Raw genomic sequence first — 19,711 nt, 5'->3', positions numbered from 1 at the left:
CTTACATATACTTACTGAGATAAAAAGAAATGTGAATTCTGCAATGCTCTGCCAACTCCAAACAAGTATCAATAGACACAATGTGGAGTTCCACCAAAATCAGCACATTTTTAGGTTGCTGCACAACAGAGTCGTGCAGCACTGGGGGGTTTGAAAAAAAGATTCCCAGGCCTAACTTCTGGAGTCTCTGATTCAGTGTATCTGGAGGAGGCCGTAAAATCTCTATTGGGGGTGGGGGGAATCACTCTGAAAAATTCTGATGTACAAGCAAGGCAGAAAATCATTGCCTTAAGAAATAACTACGCAGACGGGTTTTCAGAACACATGTTATAAAGCATGATATGATATAATCATTCTTCATTCAGCATCATTAGAGTAACAAAATTCATCAAATTATTCATATTTAGTTAATAGTGACCGTATCCAAAAAAATCTAAACCCAAAGGCTTCAGAATAAGCTGGGGAATAGAACACTTACAAATTAGAGATAATAATATTTCACTATTACAGATCAAAACACTCCCATGAGAAAAATCCAGATTTTTTTTTTCCCTTTCTAAAGAAACTTTGGTGAAATGAGTAAACTCCTAAGTAACAAATTTTCAACCAAAAATCACAATGAAATTGGAGTTTTTGGACTGTCATCTCTGGGGCAACAACGACTGTTCCACTAACAGGAAAACAACATGAGAGTGATTCCAGGGAGCAATGAAATTGTGTAACAAGGCTACTTACTTCTGTTTTTTATTTTAAAACACACACCAAAATCAATGTACACTTTTAATGGTTTCCCTAAAACTGAGACTTAGGCAAGGTAAATTGGCCACTATAAAAAGTGAAAGTATTGCTAGAAAATTTCCTGAAGGGTTGGAGGAAGTAATCATTCAAGGTCTCAAAATTAATCTGACTTTGCAACTATGGCCAGTTATTCAGTAAGAGTTCCTTGAAAACCTCATATTCAGTAGCCCTGTAATAACAAATACAGTGTAAGAAACTCCAAAACTCCATTTGGATCACAGAACTGTGTCCAAAAGGGCTATCAAAGAATCAGTACACATAAAAGATACAGCTGTGAGAGAATAAGAAACTGGGATGACATACTAAACTGTGTTATAGACTAGACAAGCTAAGTTTAAATGAGGCACAGCTTTATGGAAGAGGTAGTCACTGAGAAGAGTACAAAGGGTGGAGAGAGACTACGGCCCTAAAGCACTACCTAAACTTTTTCTAAAAGCTTTCTTCCTTGCTGCTTCTCAATTCTGGCTCACAAAGATTTTCTTCTACTGGACTTTAAAATAGGCAGGCTGGTATTCCCAAGGCTAACTAATATATAGATACCTCTTCTGTTTTGGTTTTCTTAGGACTCTCTTCTTTATGAGGTGAGGATGTCCTCTTGACTCCTACTATAGGATTAGGTATTTTTGTTGCTGCATTTCCTGAAGGTCTAGGTGGTGGGTTTACCAGACGTGTTGAAGAAACAACTCTGGAGACCGTAGGCTTTGGTGGTGGTGAAATGGCTGGTTGTGTGGCAGTTTGAGGAATGCTTTCACTCGATGTACCTAAGTAGGTAAGTACATGAACACATAAAATTACAATAAATCCTGTCAAAAGAAAGTTACAAGGAAAGCTTTCAGTCTCTGAATTTTATTTTATTTCATTGATAATTATACAATAGCATTAAAAAACTGAATTTGAACCACTTAATCAATAAAGCCATCTTTCAAAATAAAGGCTAACACCAAATACGCTGTAAGGATTCTCAAGCCTGTCAACCCCATCTCCTTACCCCCTGAGCTTTCACTGGAATTTACTTGTGGCACAGAAACTTCAGTAGCCTGTATGTTGGTCACAGATGCTGCTGTTACAGCTGGAGCAGGACTGTTTCTGCTAAAAAAAAAAAAAAAAGAAAGAAAGAAAGAAAGAAAAAGAAAAAAAGAAAAAAGTGAAAAAGCAAACAGAAAAGTATAAAATAAAATTCCATAACAAAATTTAATATGGAAGTTATTTTCTAAAGGAAATGATTCTTTGGTTTTACTTCTATGTATATATTAGTAACTGACTTTATATGCTAAAACATAACCAACAACCCAAAGCACACACTCTAAAGCAGTGCCGTCCAACAAAACCCTCTGGAACAACGTCACATAGCTGTGCTATCCAGTATAGTAGTCACTATATAGACGCACCTACTCGGCTGGTGAGGAACTGAATATTTAACTTTATTTAATATTAATAAATTTAAATCACCACATGTGGCTAGTGACTAGCATATTTTTTTTTTAAGATTTTTATTTATTTATTGAGAGAGATAGTGATAGAGAGAGAGCATGAGAGGGGGAGAGTCAGAGGGAGAGGCAGACTCCCCACCGAGCAGGGAGCCCGATGCGGGACTCAATCCCGGGACTCCAGGATCATGACCTGAGCCGAAGGCAGTCGCTTAAACAACTGAGCCACCCAGGCGCCCCAAGTGACTAGCATATTAAACAGGACAGTTTTAAAAACAATCTGTATCTGATTTGGGGGAATAGACTTAATGGATTTGGGGTATAAGAAAATTCCATCAAAGGCTATAAATAAGAAAATGGTCTGAAAAATAGAAATAAGCTTCTGCATACAAAATCTAAGGATTTGTGACACCCTAAAAACCACCCAGTGGTCCAGATACACAACAAAGGCTTTCAAAGCCATCCCTCCTCTTCTATGTGCTGGATCCCACTCCCTCCTGTCATTTCAGGAAACTCAAATCATCCATCCTTTACTCTCCTATTTCTTCAACATTTCTGCCTCAGATAAATCCTATCGCAGTTAAATAATCTCATTTTAATTACCCCTTGAAAGAAAAATAAAAGCAAAAAGTCCTCTGTGGTTATTCTTGCTCCCTCGGCTATAGCTCACACTCTGCAACTGTGGAACAATGACGCCATGACAAGGTGGCGACACAAAAGGACTTAAGACTTTTGGTGCCTGCAAGACATTTGCATGCAACCAGGGCAATCAGCTTATTAAAGCTTTGGAGTTCACAGGGTGCCTGGGTGGCTCAGTCGATTAAGTGTCCGACACTTGGTTTCAGCTCAGGTCATGATCTCGGGGTCCTGGGATTGAGCCCCGTGTTGGGCTCTGTGCTCAGTACGGGGTCTGCTTGATTCTCTCTCTCCCTCTTCCTCTCGTGCTCTCCCAAATAAATAAATCTTTAAAAAAAATTTTTTTTAAAAAGAAAGAAAAAGCTTTGGAGTTCACTGGTACATAGAAGTAAATGAAGTCAACAAGGGTAGGTGATCCCACTCCCCCAAGGGAGAATACCAAGCGGGGACAAGTACCGTGGAGAGCGCCCTCAAGGGCACACACATCTAATGACTTAAACAGAAAGGGAGAGCGGGCCAGAGAACCACCACAGATGCAGGAAGAAAACCAGAAATAGCTGGCAAATGGCTAGTGCATAATAAATACTGAAAATTTGCTAAGCAAATATACAACTGTAAACTTAAAATCCGGAAGTCTTACTTACAGAAGTTATTTAGTATTACATAAGAAACTAACATTGTTTAAACTTCTGAAATTACTTAATACATAGTTAGTATTTTACATGCATGTGCATAAACTCAAAGTACAAAAGGCTTCTATACAAATCCCTTTGAAGATACCCTAGTATTTCCATTAAAAAAAAAAAAAAAAGATTCTGCAAGGATACACTGGAAAAATTTACAGAAGGTTAAACATAAATATGGCTTTTTGTGTTCTAGTTTTTGCCACTATAGCCATGTATTTCTTTCATAACAAAAATGTTTATCTGTGTTCAATGTTTTCAAAGACACTTAATTCTTAAAAAAAAAAAAAAAAAAAGTTTCCTATAACTAAGACCATCCCACAAAGACCTTCACCTTCCTTAGCAGGCCCCTTCTATGTCCACAGATTTGTTCCCCTGCTACACAGATGTAAGCGGCTCCGGGACAGAAAGGTGATTTTATCCCTCTTGTCCATTCTCCCTAGCACACCATACAGTTCACTGGAGGCAGCAGAAGCCTCAATACAGAGCTTTCTTAAAATGGGGTTACGTCCCATTAAACCCATCATAAACTGAAAATACCTTAAGTCGAAAATGCATTTAATACACATAATCACCAACATCACAGCTTAGCCTAGCCTCCTTCAAACATGCTTAGGACACTTACATTAGCCTACAGCTGGGCCAAATCACCTAACACAAAGCCTATTTCAACATAAAGTGTTGCCTATCTCATGTGATTTATCGAGTATTGTATTGAAAGTGAAAAACGGAAGGGCTGCATGGGAGCAGAATGGGTGTCGGCGTAGCGGCTGCTGACCTATGAGCGCAGGGCTGACGGGGCGCTTGCAGCTCGCTGTCGGGCACCGCAAGTGACTATTGTACGGTATCCTGTTAGCCCCAGAAAAGCTCAAAATTAAACGTCAAAGTATGGTTTTTACTGTGCACTGCTTTTGCACCACTGTAAAGTCAAAGAATCTTAAGTCAAACCACGTTAGTTAGGGACCTTCTGTATGTGAAATGAGGGATTACGGTGCTGACATTCATTCGCATCTGAATTAAGATACACCTGCCCCAAAAACGGAATACAAGTACGACACAATAGGACAAAAACAGAAATTATTTTCCCCCAAAATAAGTTTAATTGCTATTTTTAAAAAATTAAAAGGGGAATAAATATTCTAAATAGATGACTCTAACAAGAGAGTTCATCAAATACGTTTAGTGAACACCCACTCCACTTCATTCCCTCGCTTTCCTTACCCCTGAGAGCTGCCAGAACTGTTCAATGGACTGGTCTTCATAGCACTAGTAGGTGAAGGCACAGACATGCTGTTATCACTGTCCATAGACAAGTCGAGGCTGCTGTCATTCAGAGGCGTCAATCTGACACCTTCTGTTGAATGCTGCAATTAATAAGATATTTAGTCAAATATATCTTTATTTCACCCCGATCTTTGAAACATGAACATCTTTTACTTTGATATATGATTTCTACTACAAAGCATAAATCACTAAGTTCATGAAAACTCAGAAATGCCATGCTGACTTATAAGGTAAAGACTTCTAAGAGGCCTGACTACACTACAGTTCTTCCATGGGAGAAAAAAGGAGAAAGGAATGCTATATTAAATGTACACATTTTCCACAAGACACGCTGCACGCTAAAAAGCACTGTAATGTGAAAACACATGGATCTTAAATCAGATAACTATAAATATATACAGACACATACACACATATATATTAGGAAAAAAGTCTTAATGATAAACCCAATACTAGCAATGAATATATCTGGCTTTTGGGATTATGACCAATTTTTTTAAATCAATTTTTAATTATTCTACAGTGAACATAAAATTGTGTAATGTCAAAACAACTATCAAATAAGTACAGCGTAGTACCACTTCTAAAAATCTATAAATAAATGAGGCTCTCTCAAAACCAAGAATTTCTGGTGCTCTGACTGCCAACTTAGAATTTTAACATGGTACATCTAATAGTATAAATTACCCTGTGAAAATAGAAGCAGAAATAATTTCCTGAAAGTGAAATCTAATATCCACATGTAAATCCTAATGCTAGTCCTGCTTCTTAAAAATCAAAGCACTCAAAATGTTACTTAATATAGGAAAACCAAAATAAAGCTTAAACTACGAATGTTTCTATGGGATGAAAGTTGATTTCTAAAGAACTTAGTTTCTGTTTCTACAATCAATAGTATTGCAATATCAAATTGATTTCTTCAGGGTTTTTTTTCCAGAATACTTTTAGGCCTTGGTGCTCCACTTACCTACAGAAACATTTTAATGGAAATGACTGCATTGTTGACAAAAACCCATATCCCGTGTGTGTGTCTATGTGTGTGTACGCGCACGCGCGCGTGCTCTAGTTCCCCAAATGACAAGACATTTTTTATCTAGCACTACAGGCATTACTTCTGTACATAAATCAGTATTGATCAAATGGGGAAGATGAGATTTGGCAGGATGGAGAGGAAGAGAAAGTAATGCCACTTGTTTATGAAGTCAGTTGTGAAATGAATTTTCTAATGAGCTTCTTTCCTATGCAAAAATGCTACCAATTTCACTCTCCACCAGACAAGGATTTGTACAGTAACTAAATTTTACTAATTCTACACAGTTACCTGCCTGACCAGGTGATCAAACACCTGTGAGACAACAGGCCACTGCTAAGGATGATCTGTGAACCCGAAGGTTTTAACTAGCTGGTTTGAACACAAAACAGTTGCTCTGCTTTGCCTTTGTCTATATCAAGTTTGGCACAAGAGACTTCAATGCCAAGCCATCATAAATGTTTTATCCACATTTTCAAATTAAAGATAAATAAAGACAGAACATACTAGAGAGAGAAATAAACACATACGCTTTGCACTGAGACCTAGGTCCAATTCACATCTCCTACTATAAAACCATGGGCAAATTTATCAGCCACTTGGTTTCTTCTATAAAAGACAATATCTGTGGGTTGTTTTATCATTAAATATAGAAAAACATTCGTACAGGGCTTTGCAAATAGCAGTTAATAAAAGGAAGCTATTAATAAGAGTCTAAGAGAAAAGATTTATGGATCTAGATTTCTAGATACTACTACTAAAAACAAGAAAGTGCTATTTTACTAGCAGCAACTTAGAACTAGTCCAAATGATGTCAAATAAAGGACAGATATAATCATACTGTAGCCATTTAAAAAAATACTAAGCAGCCACATAGTATCTGTAATGTAATGTAATCTGGACACATAATAAACACCCAAAGAGCAGGTCACAAAAGTGTATGTACCATCAAAAACCTTTTAAAAATACATGTGATATGTGGTTACATATGGGCACCGAATAGTCTATGTAGAAACACACACTGAAAGGTGAAAAGTAGCGATTACACGGTGATGAGAGTACAGTTAAGCTTTATTTGATAAATAAAATGTCTGGACTAAAGTTATTTCTGAACACTAATAATTTTTATTTCTAGAAGATTATATTTAGATAGGTAATACCTTAATAGAATAAAAATAAAATTTATTTAAACTATACTTTGTTTCAAAAATCAACAATACCATATATATAGGAGTTTTAAAAGGTGATCTGAGGATCAAGGATTCTGGAAAATCTAATAACCTCAGTTATAAATAGATGTGTTAATAAAATAGAAATAGGTTAAGTATTAAAGAACATAACAACCTATTTACATTGACTTCTGAAAACACATAAAATGGTTATGTATTTCTACATGTAGTAAATACACATTTAAGTGTGGTTGCTTAAACTTATTAATAACACCAAGGGACAATCAGAAGACAAATGTCTGGCTTGACATTTTAGTTTAAAAATAAAATTACTCAATGGCAAACTGTATGTATATTTTATTACAAATAAATAAAATGGCTTGAGAAAAGATCAGTACCTTTTTGCCACTTTCTAGATTATTTAGTTAACTCATAAAAGCATCAGGATGAGAGGAAAACAAGTCACATAAAAGCTTTAATGTACTAAGTTACCTTAAAAACAAAAATGCCTTTTAAAACTGCATTTTAGACCAATATAAAAAAGCAAGTACCTCTACCCCAAGTTATGGTGATAACAGAAACAAATACGAGCATTCGCTATATGCCAAGCACCAGCCAAAACCACCTTGTTATAGGTATTAACTCATTTCATCCTCACAAAATATCTAATGAGGTAGGTAAATATATTATCCTAATTTTAGAGAAGAAGCAAATCAAGAACATGATGTTCATGATATGGCTGGCCCAAGTCTCACAGCTGGGAAGCAGTGGAACCTGAAATTGAACCAGCTTTATCTACTCCAAAGTTCTTGTCCTTGACTTAGATGCTTGTACCATAATATATGCTATACTTTTCTTTCATATTCTCTTAAATAATATATTGTTTTACATCTTTTAAACTTGTAAACCTTATATAAAATTATTAAATAGTACATATTCATCAGAACCTTTTAAATGAACATATTAATAGATGTAGCTCTAATCCATTCATTTTCACTGCAGTGTATATTCCATTATAGAAATAAGCCACCTATTCTTGAAATCACATATAAAAATGTAATTATCATCTATGCACTAAAATTCTAATATGTCTATAGTAAGTCTAAATAAGAAAAATATGGCTGTAAGTTATTCAACAGGAAGCACTACTACCAGAACGACATTCTACAAAATATTAACTCTGATCACCTCTGTCTGTGATCTTTATATTCAATAACTTAATTTTTCAATAATACACATCTATAATTCTTAAAGCCATTTTTATAAAAAGTCACATAATTAATTTATCCACATATTACCTAGTTTACTTTTTAAAGGAAAGGAAATTAGATACTGATGTGGGTATTAAATGGATAAGAACAGAAGACTCTGAAAGAGACCATAAGCTTACATAAAATAAGGATAGGAAGCATCGCCACTAATCTATCTGAGGTCTGCAAGTACATGCAAGAAACGTGACTGGGAGCAAGGTTTCACATAATGGAACTGCTCCCTGGAACTGATTCTTAAAATGCTGTGATCTACTTCAAGCATGACTTAAACTGAGTCTAAATGTTGAAGTATTGATAGATTGAATACAGTAAAAACACTATGTTAGTAATGCTTTTGTAAGTACTTTCTAAATTTACCTTTTTCTTTTTCTGAAGAACATGATTAGGTAGTAGTTGATGGAGTTGCTTTCTTTTTACATGCATTGCAGCAATTTTCATGTCCACCTCAAACATCTTGCTGTTTATTGCTTGCCTATAAACTACACAATTAGGAAATTGTTACAAGAAATAGAAACATTTTAACAAAGGCAGTTAAACTCACCTAGGAGAAGCTATTCTAAGTAGGGATCCTTTTCTAGCAATCCTGTGCATAAAACTATCAGGCCAAAATTCTCTCTAATCTGACATAATCCATTGCCTGAGCAAACTCTAAGTACCTTTTACCACAAGGTCTATATAATGAATAAAAGCACAAAGTATACTAACTCTTCCAGTTAATTACTCTTAAGATAATAACTTTGAAGAGTAACTCTTTAAGAAGAACTGGAAAAAAAAAGGGGGGCTTCTTCATACCCTTTTGTGCTACCACTATTATTTAAAATTCTGGCTCGGGGCGCCTGGGTGGCTCAGTTGGTTGAGCGACTGCCTTCGGCTCAGGTCATGATCCTGGAGTCCCTGGATCGAGTCCCGCATCGGGCTTCCTGCTCGGCAGGGAGTCTGCTTTGTCCTCTGACCCTATCCCCTCTCAGGTGTTCTCTCTCTCTCATTCTCTCTCTCTCAAATAAATAAATAAAATCTTAAAAAAAAATAAAAATAAAAATAAAAATAAAATAAAATAAAATTCTGGCTCAATTATGTAACAAATGTAGCAAAAGTCAAACTTACTGACTAAACCCAAAGATACCTTTTCAAGAACCTGCAGGATAAAACTCTAAGACAAGTAGTTAACATCTCTTACAGAATAACTCAAATAATAGAGGTCACAGGAACAAAAAGAAAATGCTAAAAATAAATTCATCCAAGTAAGTTCCCAGAGAATCCCGAAATGGAAAAATCCATTCACTCAGTCATGTAACAAATTATTTATTGAGCACCAATACTGTATCACACAGGGGATACAGCAGAGAATTAAGAGACCAAAAGAACTTCAGAGCCTACATTCTAGTAGGGACAATACAATAAAGAGGAAACAACGAAGTAAAATATATTTCGTATCAGATGATGATAGTGCTATGGAGAAAAACTGAGTAGGGAAGAAGACAAGAAGCTCAGCATAGAAACTGAGAGGACATGAGAGAGTGGAGACCGAAATGAAAGTGAAGTAATAAGCAAAAATAACTGATGGAACCGCATTCCAGGAAGATCCAAGGTCAAGGACAAAATGTCCTCAGTTGAGAGCATGTCTGGAATATTTAAGTAAAACAAAAAGGCCACTGGGGAGAAGGAAAAGTCAAGATCCATAATCCCTTAAGAGCAATTCTAAAATCCCAAATGCTCCCGACACATAAGTTCTTCCTATAATTGGCACCAAAACTCATCTGACAAAAACTAACCCTGATCTCACCTATTTGTGGCTATTTGGTCTCTACCTTTGCTTAATGTGAATCCTGAACAGTTCCCTGAAGAAATGTTACTGTTGCTGACTACCAAATGTTGCTCCAAGCCCCACTAGGAATTTTACTTACTAACTTTATTACCTTTCTGGCCCCAAGACATATGGAATAAAGAATTTTGAACTTATAACAGGAAATGAGGCCACAGACATAATGAGAAGGCCAGATTAGGTAAAAGCTTGCAAACCACAGTAAGGAAGGACCTAAACTTTCCAAAAGAGATTGGTAGCCATTATAGGCTTTAAGTAGGCAAGACATGATTTGGCTTAATATCATTTTGGATGCTGGCTGAGAATAACAATTATCCCATTAATAGCTGGGCTAGGACAGGCCAGGGAAACTGTAGTAATGGGAGTAATACAACAGAGCAATGACAAATGGCTTGGACTAGTGTAATAGCAGTAGAAATAGCAATTAGTAGCAGGAATCTCAATGGATAGCAAAAGTAGAGGCAAAAGGATTTTTTAATGCATTAACATCAAGTTATGAGAAAAACAGGAGTCAAGGAGGACTCCAAGATTTCTAGCTTGAACAACTACAGGGATATAGCCACCAATACCTGAGATCAGAAAGATGTGAAGTTGGAAGAGACTGGAAGTAAGAATTTGAGTATTGAAAATCCCACAAAGAATGAAGCTGGCTTTCACTTTTCCACTCTGGAAAGCAGCATGGAGGTTCCTCAAAAGGTTGAAAATAGAGCTACCGGAGACCCAGCAATTGCACTATAGGGTATTTACCCCAAAGATACAAATGTAGTGATCCAAAGGGGCACCTGCACCCCATTGTTTATAGCAGCAATGTCCACAATAGTCAAACCATGGAAAGAGCCCAGTTGTCCATAAGCAGATGAATGGATAAAAAAGATGTGGTATATATATCCAATGGAATACTACTCAGTCACCAAAAAAAAATAAATAAAATCTTCCCATCTGCAACAACCTGGATGAAACTAGAGGGTGTTATGCTAAGCGAAATAAGTCAATCAGAGAAAGACAATTAATTATCAGATGATCTTGCTGACACATGGAATTTAGGAAACAAAATAGAGGATAATAGGGGAAGAGAGAAAAAAAAGAAAACAAGACGAAATCAGAGAGGGAGACAAACCAAAAGAGACTCTTAAGCATAGGAAACAAACTGAGGGTTGCTGGAGGGGAGAGGGGTAGGGGGATGGGCTAACTGGGTGATGGACATTAAGGAGGCACATGATGTGATGAGCACTGGGTGTTATAAAAGACTCATTAATCACTAACCTCTACCTCTGAAACCAGTAATACATTGTATGTTAATTGAATTTAAATAAAAATAAATTAATTTAAAAAAAGGAAAAAGACAATCCCACAAAGGGGGCACCTGGGTGGCTCAATCAGTTAAGCATCTGCCTTTCGCTCAGGTCATGATCTCAGGGTCCTGGGATGGAGCCCCGAGTGGGGCTCTCTGCTCAGTGGGGAGCCTGCTTCTCCCCTTCCACCTGCACCTCCCCCCCTCCACCTGTGTGGGCTTATGCACACGAACGCTCTCTCTGGCTCTCTCAAATAAAATATTAAAAAAGAAAGAAAGAAAAAAGAAAATCCCACAAAGTATTCCATTAAAATGTTTCAAGGCCCAGGACAACTAAACATTTCCCTCCCAAAATAAAAGTTCCTTGAAAATCTTGATGGTTCATTAGCACAGTCTTTGATAAACTCAACTGAGATGAAATGCACAAAACAAATTTTCTAATTCAAATATCTCTACATGATTTCTTAGTTTATAGTTTAAGTTGACATCAGAATTTTTACTCTGGAAATAAACACTTCTGTGGCATTAAGCAAGTGGAGTTACCACCCTCCAAATCACATCCTAAAAAATCTATGAGTGTTTTTGCTCTCACGGTTATTAAGGGTTACTACTTGCTGGGGACACTATCCTTCAATGTTCCTCACCATAAAGAATTGTGCCATATTCTCCACTTATATTCCTAAAAATGAAAAACCTACTTATAAATTATCAATTATTTGAAAGAAAGCAACTCAATCTTTCATAAGAAATAGAATATTTTTAATCTGAATTTTCCAAGAAGGCAACTACCATGTGTCTCATTTAGAGTTGATCTTGTTTCATTTGAAACTTTAACTGCCACTGAATCACCAACAGCAAGGCTGCTGATGGTCAGAATCCCAACAGACAGCACCTAATCAGGAGCAGCTCCCAGATGTCAGACTGCTAGTGATTCCACACACAGGTGCAAATGCCTGACTACCTAAGTATGCCTTCTCGTCACCGGACCTGTATATTCATCACTGTCTCTATGCATATTCACCATTCCCTTGAAAAGTTGTGCATCTATATATAGCCTTCACTTCTGTGAACTACACCCATTTGTTCTTTAGATAAACTGTTATAACTCAGTTTTATCTCTCAGGGTATAGGTCAATCTGAAATATAGCTCTAATCACCCTATACCCGTGAATCAACACTTGAGTCTGTATTTGACACAGAGAATAAAATTTCCTCACATCACCAGAAGTCTAGTTGTGTAAACGTCTAAGCTTCAAGATTACTGAGGCAGTCAGACACAGACTCAGTCTTTTACACAATCAAATACTCAGATGGTTTCTAATTTCATAAATAACGGTGAACAAATTTAAAATGGTCCTACTTAACTTTAAATCTACAATACAAAACAAAACTAAAACCATTTATGGCAGCTCTTTCTGCCCATGGGTCCTGCCCCTGTGCTTTAATAAAATCACACACACAAAAAAACCCACTTATATATTAGACATTACTGAAACTAGTAACTAATCCAAAACATTAAAATTATTCTGATAATCACTGTTCAATATTCCCAAGTAAATTAACAGTTATTGCAAATGTCACTATGGTACACATGAAGACAAATTTAAATATGCAAGTTATGTGTTTTGATCATCCAAGGAGAGATATACCTGTATCTGTGAAGGACTGAATATCATAGGTGAGATCAACACTGAGATTTTCAGAGTTTTCTGTTTTTTTAAACACTAACCCAATCACCCACATCGTGCGAAATTCTTCCCTGCAAAGTAAGAAAAGTGTTACTAGTTTATCAAGACTTCATGAAAACGTTATCAATGTGGTTGACAACCTGAGGTATGTGGAAAAACTTGGAATACAAATGTATAAGCAAACTAAGTAAAGTTCTAAACCAAAGCTCCATCAGAACTCCAAGTCCTCCCCCATGCCTGTCCTTCATATTCCCAAGCCTAAGCAGGGTACCGACAGCCAATGTTAATGATGATCCCAAAGTACCAAAGGCACAACAAAAATTATGTTCAAACTAACAAGGGAAAAGGAACAACGCATTTTAGAAAAATCTGAAAAGAAAATTTATTCTAGACATAAAATTTTAACTAGAACTTAATATATATTCCTTAAAATTTTAAAACTCAGTCGAAAAGGTGGCATGAGGGGCGCCCAGGTGGTGCAGTCGGTTTGAGCATCCAACTCTTGGTTTCGGCTCAGGCTGTGATCTCATGGGTCCATGGGTCATGGGATTGAGCCCCGTGTTGGGTTCTGCACTCAGCACGGAATCTGCTTGGGTTTCTCTCTCCTTCTCCCTCTGCTCCTTTTCCCCCTACCCCTGCTCTCTCTCTCTCTCTAAAATAAATAAATCTTTTTTTAAAAAAAGAAAAAGAAGAAAAGATGACATGAACAGTAATTTGACTACAGCGTAATAATAGGAACAATGGGTGATTCAGCTACTTTTGAACATTTAATAATCTATATGCTGAATGGATCAGTCTTTTAATAATTAAGACTGCAGAAACAAAAAATTATAAAGAGCTCAAATAACAACTCTTGACAGGATTGCAAAAGGAAACAACCTGTACCAACAAATCAGAGTAACAGCTGTACCACCGCAGCACAATCTCAAATAAGCGATTCGCCTGTATTTTTCAACCTTTCTTTAATGCTACTTTATTTTTTTAAAAAGCTCATTACTAAAACTCCCCTCACCTTCCAAATGCAAAGTAGAATCTCACATAAATAATAATACAGCAACAACTGAACCAGAAATTGACCTATGAAAGACCCTTAAAAGAATAATGTGAGCCTTTTATTAACAGATCTTCCCAGTGTTTCAGAATCTATCACAAATCAGATTTTTTGCAAGGTAAATTGAAAGCATGTTCTCTCTTTTAAAAAGTTAAGATGAAAAGCAAGACATATTTGGGATAGCAGTTATTCTGACAACCACTGTATAATATGGGTGAGAAGAAAGAAATTTTAAGAAATGCTAAAAGGCAGATATGCAGAATTTGAACTCTAATTAGTTCATAGGTACCATCATTAGACTATTATCAGAGAACTATTTTAGTATTGATTTTTCTCAAGAAATAATTTGTCTCTTCAGTGTTTCTGATCTGGAAAACCTAATCTACTAATCTCAAATTGGTTTTGTGCCATATGTGATCAACAGAATGGTGACTCTAGTTATTAAAAACTGCCTATAGAAAGCTTCTATGAGTAAAAGTTAAAAAGGAGAGAAGGAAACTAGATTAAATTAGAAGACTGCTTACTTGTCAGGATTTTCTTTGGGTGCTGGAAATGACTGGGGATTCACATGAGCCAGTGTAATAAATTCATTCTTCTCCAAACTTCCAACCAGGATTCGGATTTTTGACTCCACCAAGCCCACCCTGAACAAATGTCACTTAGTATTAATGAAAATTCTGGTTAATTTAAAAAATAAAATAAAATGCACAAAGTCAAAATATGCTGCACAAAGCAGTAATATGAAGATCATACTTAAATACATGTGAGGGCAGTTCAACCATCTGAACTCCCATAGATAAAACCAGTCTTAGGCTCTAAACAAAAATGCTGAAGCAAAAACGGAGGAAGGATAATCAAGCCACATTTCAAACTAAGAAGGTTACAAAAGACATCCCTGCAAATATTTAAAGGAAAAAAAATCAGTAAGCTAAAACAAAGCACTTTAAATATAGTTAATGATACATGGATCTCCGTAAGGGAAACAAAAAACAAAGTTGTATACGGATCCCCAAATTCCTACACTTCCATTACAAGTAGTAAAGTTCCATTTATGAATAAAACCAGACTGGATGGGAGGACAAACTTTCTCCCATCTGATGTGTTCTGTAGCTATCTGATTGATTTTTGCTTATTTTCTCTGTAAAGTCTAATCTTATACTCACCATTCTAGGCGTTGTTTTTCTGTTGGTGCACTTGCTAGAAGTACAATATAATGCCTTTGGAGATAAAGATAACATGCTATTTATTTTATTTAACTGCTTTGTGCTGGATATTAACACCATAATGTAATAGCTTTGTTACAGTTACAGATCAGCAACAGTTTAGCAAGGGGGACTGCAATCTCAAGATGTACATAAAATCATAAAAGCTAAATACCACAAGTTTCTAACTATTGGTGAGTATATTCTTCTGAAAAAGAGTGATTTTATAAATTATCCCAAAGCAGCTTAATTCAAGAACAACGAATAAACATTAATTGATAGTTTGGTTCAAAGACTCCGGTGGAATGCTTTATATCTATAAGCTGCTCACTAAAATATAATCTACTATAACAAAGTTGTATTAATAGAAATAATGCACCAAGGCTTTAGCCACAAAAACAGGATCACTAATTATACATATTACATCAGTAAGCTCAAAAATAGTTCAAACACACCATGCTTTTTAACTCAAATTAACAGGTAGCAAAAATTAAACTGAATACTGAAGACAGGTCTCATGATTTTTTTCAAGTAACAGTACAAATTTCTATTAAAAAGCAGACATGACTAGCATGAGAGCAAAGAAGAAATCTGATTTTTATGCAGAATCCAATTCCATTAAATTAGAGAAAAGGCAAGTTTTCATTTTACAAAATGCTATCAAAACTAAATACTATTTTAAGTCTTTTTAAAACAAACTACTTACAACTAAAATATAATTCATGTAATTTTATGATACTAAAAAAGTTCAGTCCGATATACTCTCCCACAGAACCCATTTTAGAGGTGCTGGAAGCCAAACTTCTCACCAGAAACTACCTCACAAAAAAGCAAACTGACATTACCTAGTATGGATACTAGTCTGAAAAACCAGAGTATGATGAAAATTTTTAAATTAGTTTACTCTTTTTAAAAAAAAAAGGGCTGAAACCCTTATCTTTCACATCTTATAAATGAGGTTTCAGACCAAAACCAAATACCTGACCTAGGCCAGGAAAAAACTATTAACCCCAGTTTCAATTAGCCATCAAAAAAAAAAAGAGTGAGAAGATATTTAGGCAAGGGACAGTGAAAATTTGGCAAGTTAAAGCATTTTAAACCATTCTTCCTTAAACTATTCCATTTGATTACTTACTATTTATGCTCATTAAGTATCTGAAAAATGGTTATGATTCTTCATAACTATGTAACCCAGGTATGAGACTTGTATATATACGTCATCTGTAATATAGGATAATGCCTCTTACTGGCAGGGGAAAAGTGAAGCTCAAATGAGCTAACTTCAAGGACTTAATCAACTTACGGTAACAGAGGTAATATGTATAAATATGAAAACATGTAGACACATATGTGAATATGCAGCTCAAATCCATACAGACCAATACTTCCTTTACCACCAGTTTAAATTTGTTCAGCATTATTTGGATCAAACCAAATATACAGAACAAACAGATGGCTCAAATAAATAAAAGTCACATAAAAGCACTAAAAGCTCATGCATTTTACATACACAGAAACCCACTCTGAGGGCCCTTGAATTCTTTTAAATGCACCAAAATCCTAACAGGCTCAGTAACCTGATTTCCAGTCCCTGGGAGATTGGAAATGGGCGGGGGGAAGATGGAGGAAGAACTCTCTGGACAGAAGTGTAACAACTTACAACAGGAGACAACAAACTATAAAAAGCAGGCATGTACACAAAAACAAAAAAGCGAAGTTGTCTGCATTCACCTAGGACAGGGATCAAACTCTCAGTCTCTACTCTTTTACCACACTATTAAAATGGATGTTCTTAATTACCACCTGAGTCTTCAACAAACGATGCACAAATGTTCTCTATTTACGAAGGCAAAACATACAATCCATTTGAACATAATTTTGTTGGAATTCAAAGTTTAAAGTTTTGAAGTTTAAAAAGTTCAACTTTGGCACTTATTGCAATGAGGGGAGCCTGGGGGGCGTGGTTATGTCCTTTACTCAGCCACATTTAAGCAAATTTAAGCAAAAAAAGGAGATATAAAATACAGTAATTAAGCTTAATAGAAATAACCTGCCATTAGGAATCCATTTATAAAACGGAATCCATTTATACTCATCCAGCTAAGAAACTGAAACCAAAATACCGAGTTTGTTAAGTTTTAAAAACCAGAACTAGTATTCAATTCCTAAGATCCCTATCAGAAAACAGAGAGACCAAAAGAAGTATTTCTAAATTTAGACTACATATATTTTTTATTGCTGCCCCAAAGAATGTGATCTCCAATTTCCAACTGCCACCATCATTTATTTGCTCAAGATACTCAAATGCCTTCAGGAGACACTTTGAAGTCTTAATGCAATAGTCGTTAACTCTTCCCCAAATTTAAAGATTTCCAGCTTCCAATAAAAAATTTTACTATAAAAATGTATCCCCAATGAATTAAAACCTATTTAAAAATTCCTAAGAACAATTTAGTTGCTTTTATTACCTAAAAACTATTTACCCCCAAAAAACAGTATATAAGTAGGTTTCCTGGCCATTTCATCACATTAATATTTTACCTGGGTAGATTATAGCTCAGATATGTTCACTAAAAATCTAATTATCTTAGAGAAAAATCCTTATAATTCCATCTTTAAGTAACTCAGGACCAAGAGTTAGAGTTCAGTATTAAGTTTTTAAAACATTTTAAGGCTAAATTATTCTATTCACACATACTCCTTGAAATTATAATTAATCTTACACCTTAGAGAACATGCTGGCCTCTTGCTATTACCTTTCCTTCCTCTTTTCCTAGTAAAATGGAATACCTGACCTAAGTATTCACATTTCCTATGTCAATGATGATTTACTTTATTGCTACGTGTCAACTCGAATTATCTTAAAGGAAAAACATGAAAAATGTCTTCTTATAGTTATTTAAAATTGCACAAAGCAATGTTACACCTTTTTCTTAAGGAACACTGAGATCTTCTGTTAGATGACTTTTCTGCTTTTTAAGAAAATGAAATTTACCCCATGCTTCCCTCCCTTCCAAGAATGACAGGCAGGTATATCAAAATTTTTTAAAATCCAATACATAACAAATGGCACTACTTTCAGGATATACTTCAAATAAGGCTTAACCAACTTTGACTCAAGAGAAAATGAAGCATTTCAATTCAGTTGTACAGCCAATTTTGGGAGTATTACATGTGACATGTTAAAAGAAAAATTCAAACCTGTGACTATCTCTACATTCTAATGATAGTAAGCACTAGACATTATAAAGAGGAAAACTTCTGGAGAAGTTAAAAATATAAATAGGATTCGGTATAGATAAAACTAGCCCATTATTGTCATGTTTTCAAATCTGTTTTCTCAGGCCTCACAGCTAAAACTTAAATTTTTCTGATATAATTTCCTCTATTTGTTGCTACCTCCTCATACCTAATCATGCTTGAAGTCGTTTTTGATCATCTACAATGAGTTGTTTCAAGAGAATTCAGTAAAGACAATAATCTATGATCTTTTACTCAGTCCACCGAAGACCTTATAGGTACTATATGGCATAAAGGATAGCTTAAAACTTCTAAAAGACAAAAGATTAAGCAAGCTTAAAAAAAAAAAAAAAACCTTCGGAAGTTCTAGTAATGCAAATTTACTCAAATAGATGACACTATCAAAGTTTCAATTTCAACAATTAATCTTTCTTCAAGTGAAGGAAGCCACTTAAGTACTTTCAAGAACTTCAATTCTACCCACCTTAGTCCTATGAGGAAGTGAGACAGGAAAAAGAATGAATCTAGCTTAGTCTTTGATTCTCAGGGATTAAGAGATGCTGATATTTTTCTATAAAACCAGTTTCTTCCTTATTCTCCATACAAGCAATTATGTACTTTGATGCTGTAGTTTTTTTTAAATATCAGAATATATGTTTTATTAGTTTAAATGTTCAAAGGTACTTCCTCAACATCGGTTAAAATAAAAAACAGAAAATAAATTATCTGCCCAATGGAAAAGCACAACTTACGGGGAGTTAAGTAATAAACAAGAGCATTCAATGTTAAGCTATTTAAATATTAACTGACAGCACAGTGCTCCCAGAACACAACAATTAAGCTGGCTCCATACTGCTTTTTCATGCAAAAGATACAGAAACAAAACACAGAGACATCATGAAGGTCATCATTCTTGTTTTTAATTGGGGAAATAGCATAAAGCAATCTTGCTTAGATTATTACAAAACACAATCCAACACAAGATCAAATGGTCAGGAAAGTTTCAAGCATTAAAGAAAAAAAAATTTAAGTGGGACTTTGGCAAGTTTTCAGCTCAGGGCAAATAAAAGTGCAAGTCCGTTTTTTTTTTTTAAAGTAAGATTTATTATAACTTACAAT

The 19,711-nt window shown here is 35.4% G+C and overlaps 1 protein-coding gene across 7 annotated transcripts in view; it reads right to left on the bottom strand.

Moving 5' to 3' along the window:
- Nucleotides 1-19,711, bottom strand: part of PAPOLA (poly(A) polymerase alpha) — a 58,717-nt gene that overhangs the window by 7,065 nt on the left and 31,941 nt on the right. For 4 of the 7 annotated variants that reach the window (XM_064571541.1, XM_045901490.3, XM_045901492.3 and 1 more), the window contains 7 exons: nucleotides 15,314-15,367; nucleotides 14,675-14,794; nucleotides 13,061-13,170; nucleotides 8,656-8,777; nucleotides 4,766-4,908; nucleotides 1,787-1,887; nucleotides 1,339-1,559 (listed from right to left, as the gene is read on the bottom strand). In XM_064571541.1, the coding sequence (XP_064427611.1) occupies nucleotides 1,339-1,559; nucleotides 1,787-1,887; nucleotides 4,766-4,908; nucleotides 8,656-8,777; nucleotides 13,061-13,170; nucleotides 14,675-14,794; nucleotides 15,314-15,367 (871 nt within the window). The remainder of the gene's footprint in view (nucleotides 1-1,338; nucleotides 1,560-1,786; nucleotides 1,888-4,765; nucleotides 4,909-8,655; nucleotides 8,778-13,060; nucleotides 13,171-14,674; nucleotides 14,795-15,313; nucleotides 15,368-19,711) is intronic. The other 3 variants (XM_045901491.3, XM_045901493.3, XM_045901495.3) reach the window with 1 other exon arrangement.

This window comes from Mirounga angustirostris, unplaced genomic scaffold, assembly GCF_029215605.1.
Source record: "Mirounga angustirostris isolate CCGP_5_RB_7025 unplaced genomic scaffold, mMirAng1.0.hap1 SCAF_9, whole genome shotgun sequence".
Taxonomy (NCBI): Eukaryota; Metazoa; Chordata; class Mammalia; order Carnivora; family Phocidae; genus Mirounga; species Mirounga angustirostris.
This window is presented reverse-complemented; position numbering and strand designations above follow the sequence as displayed.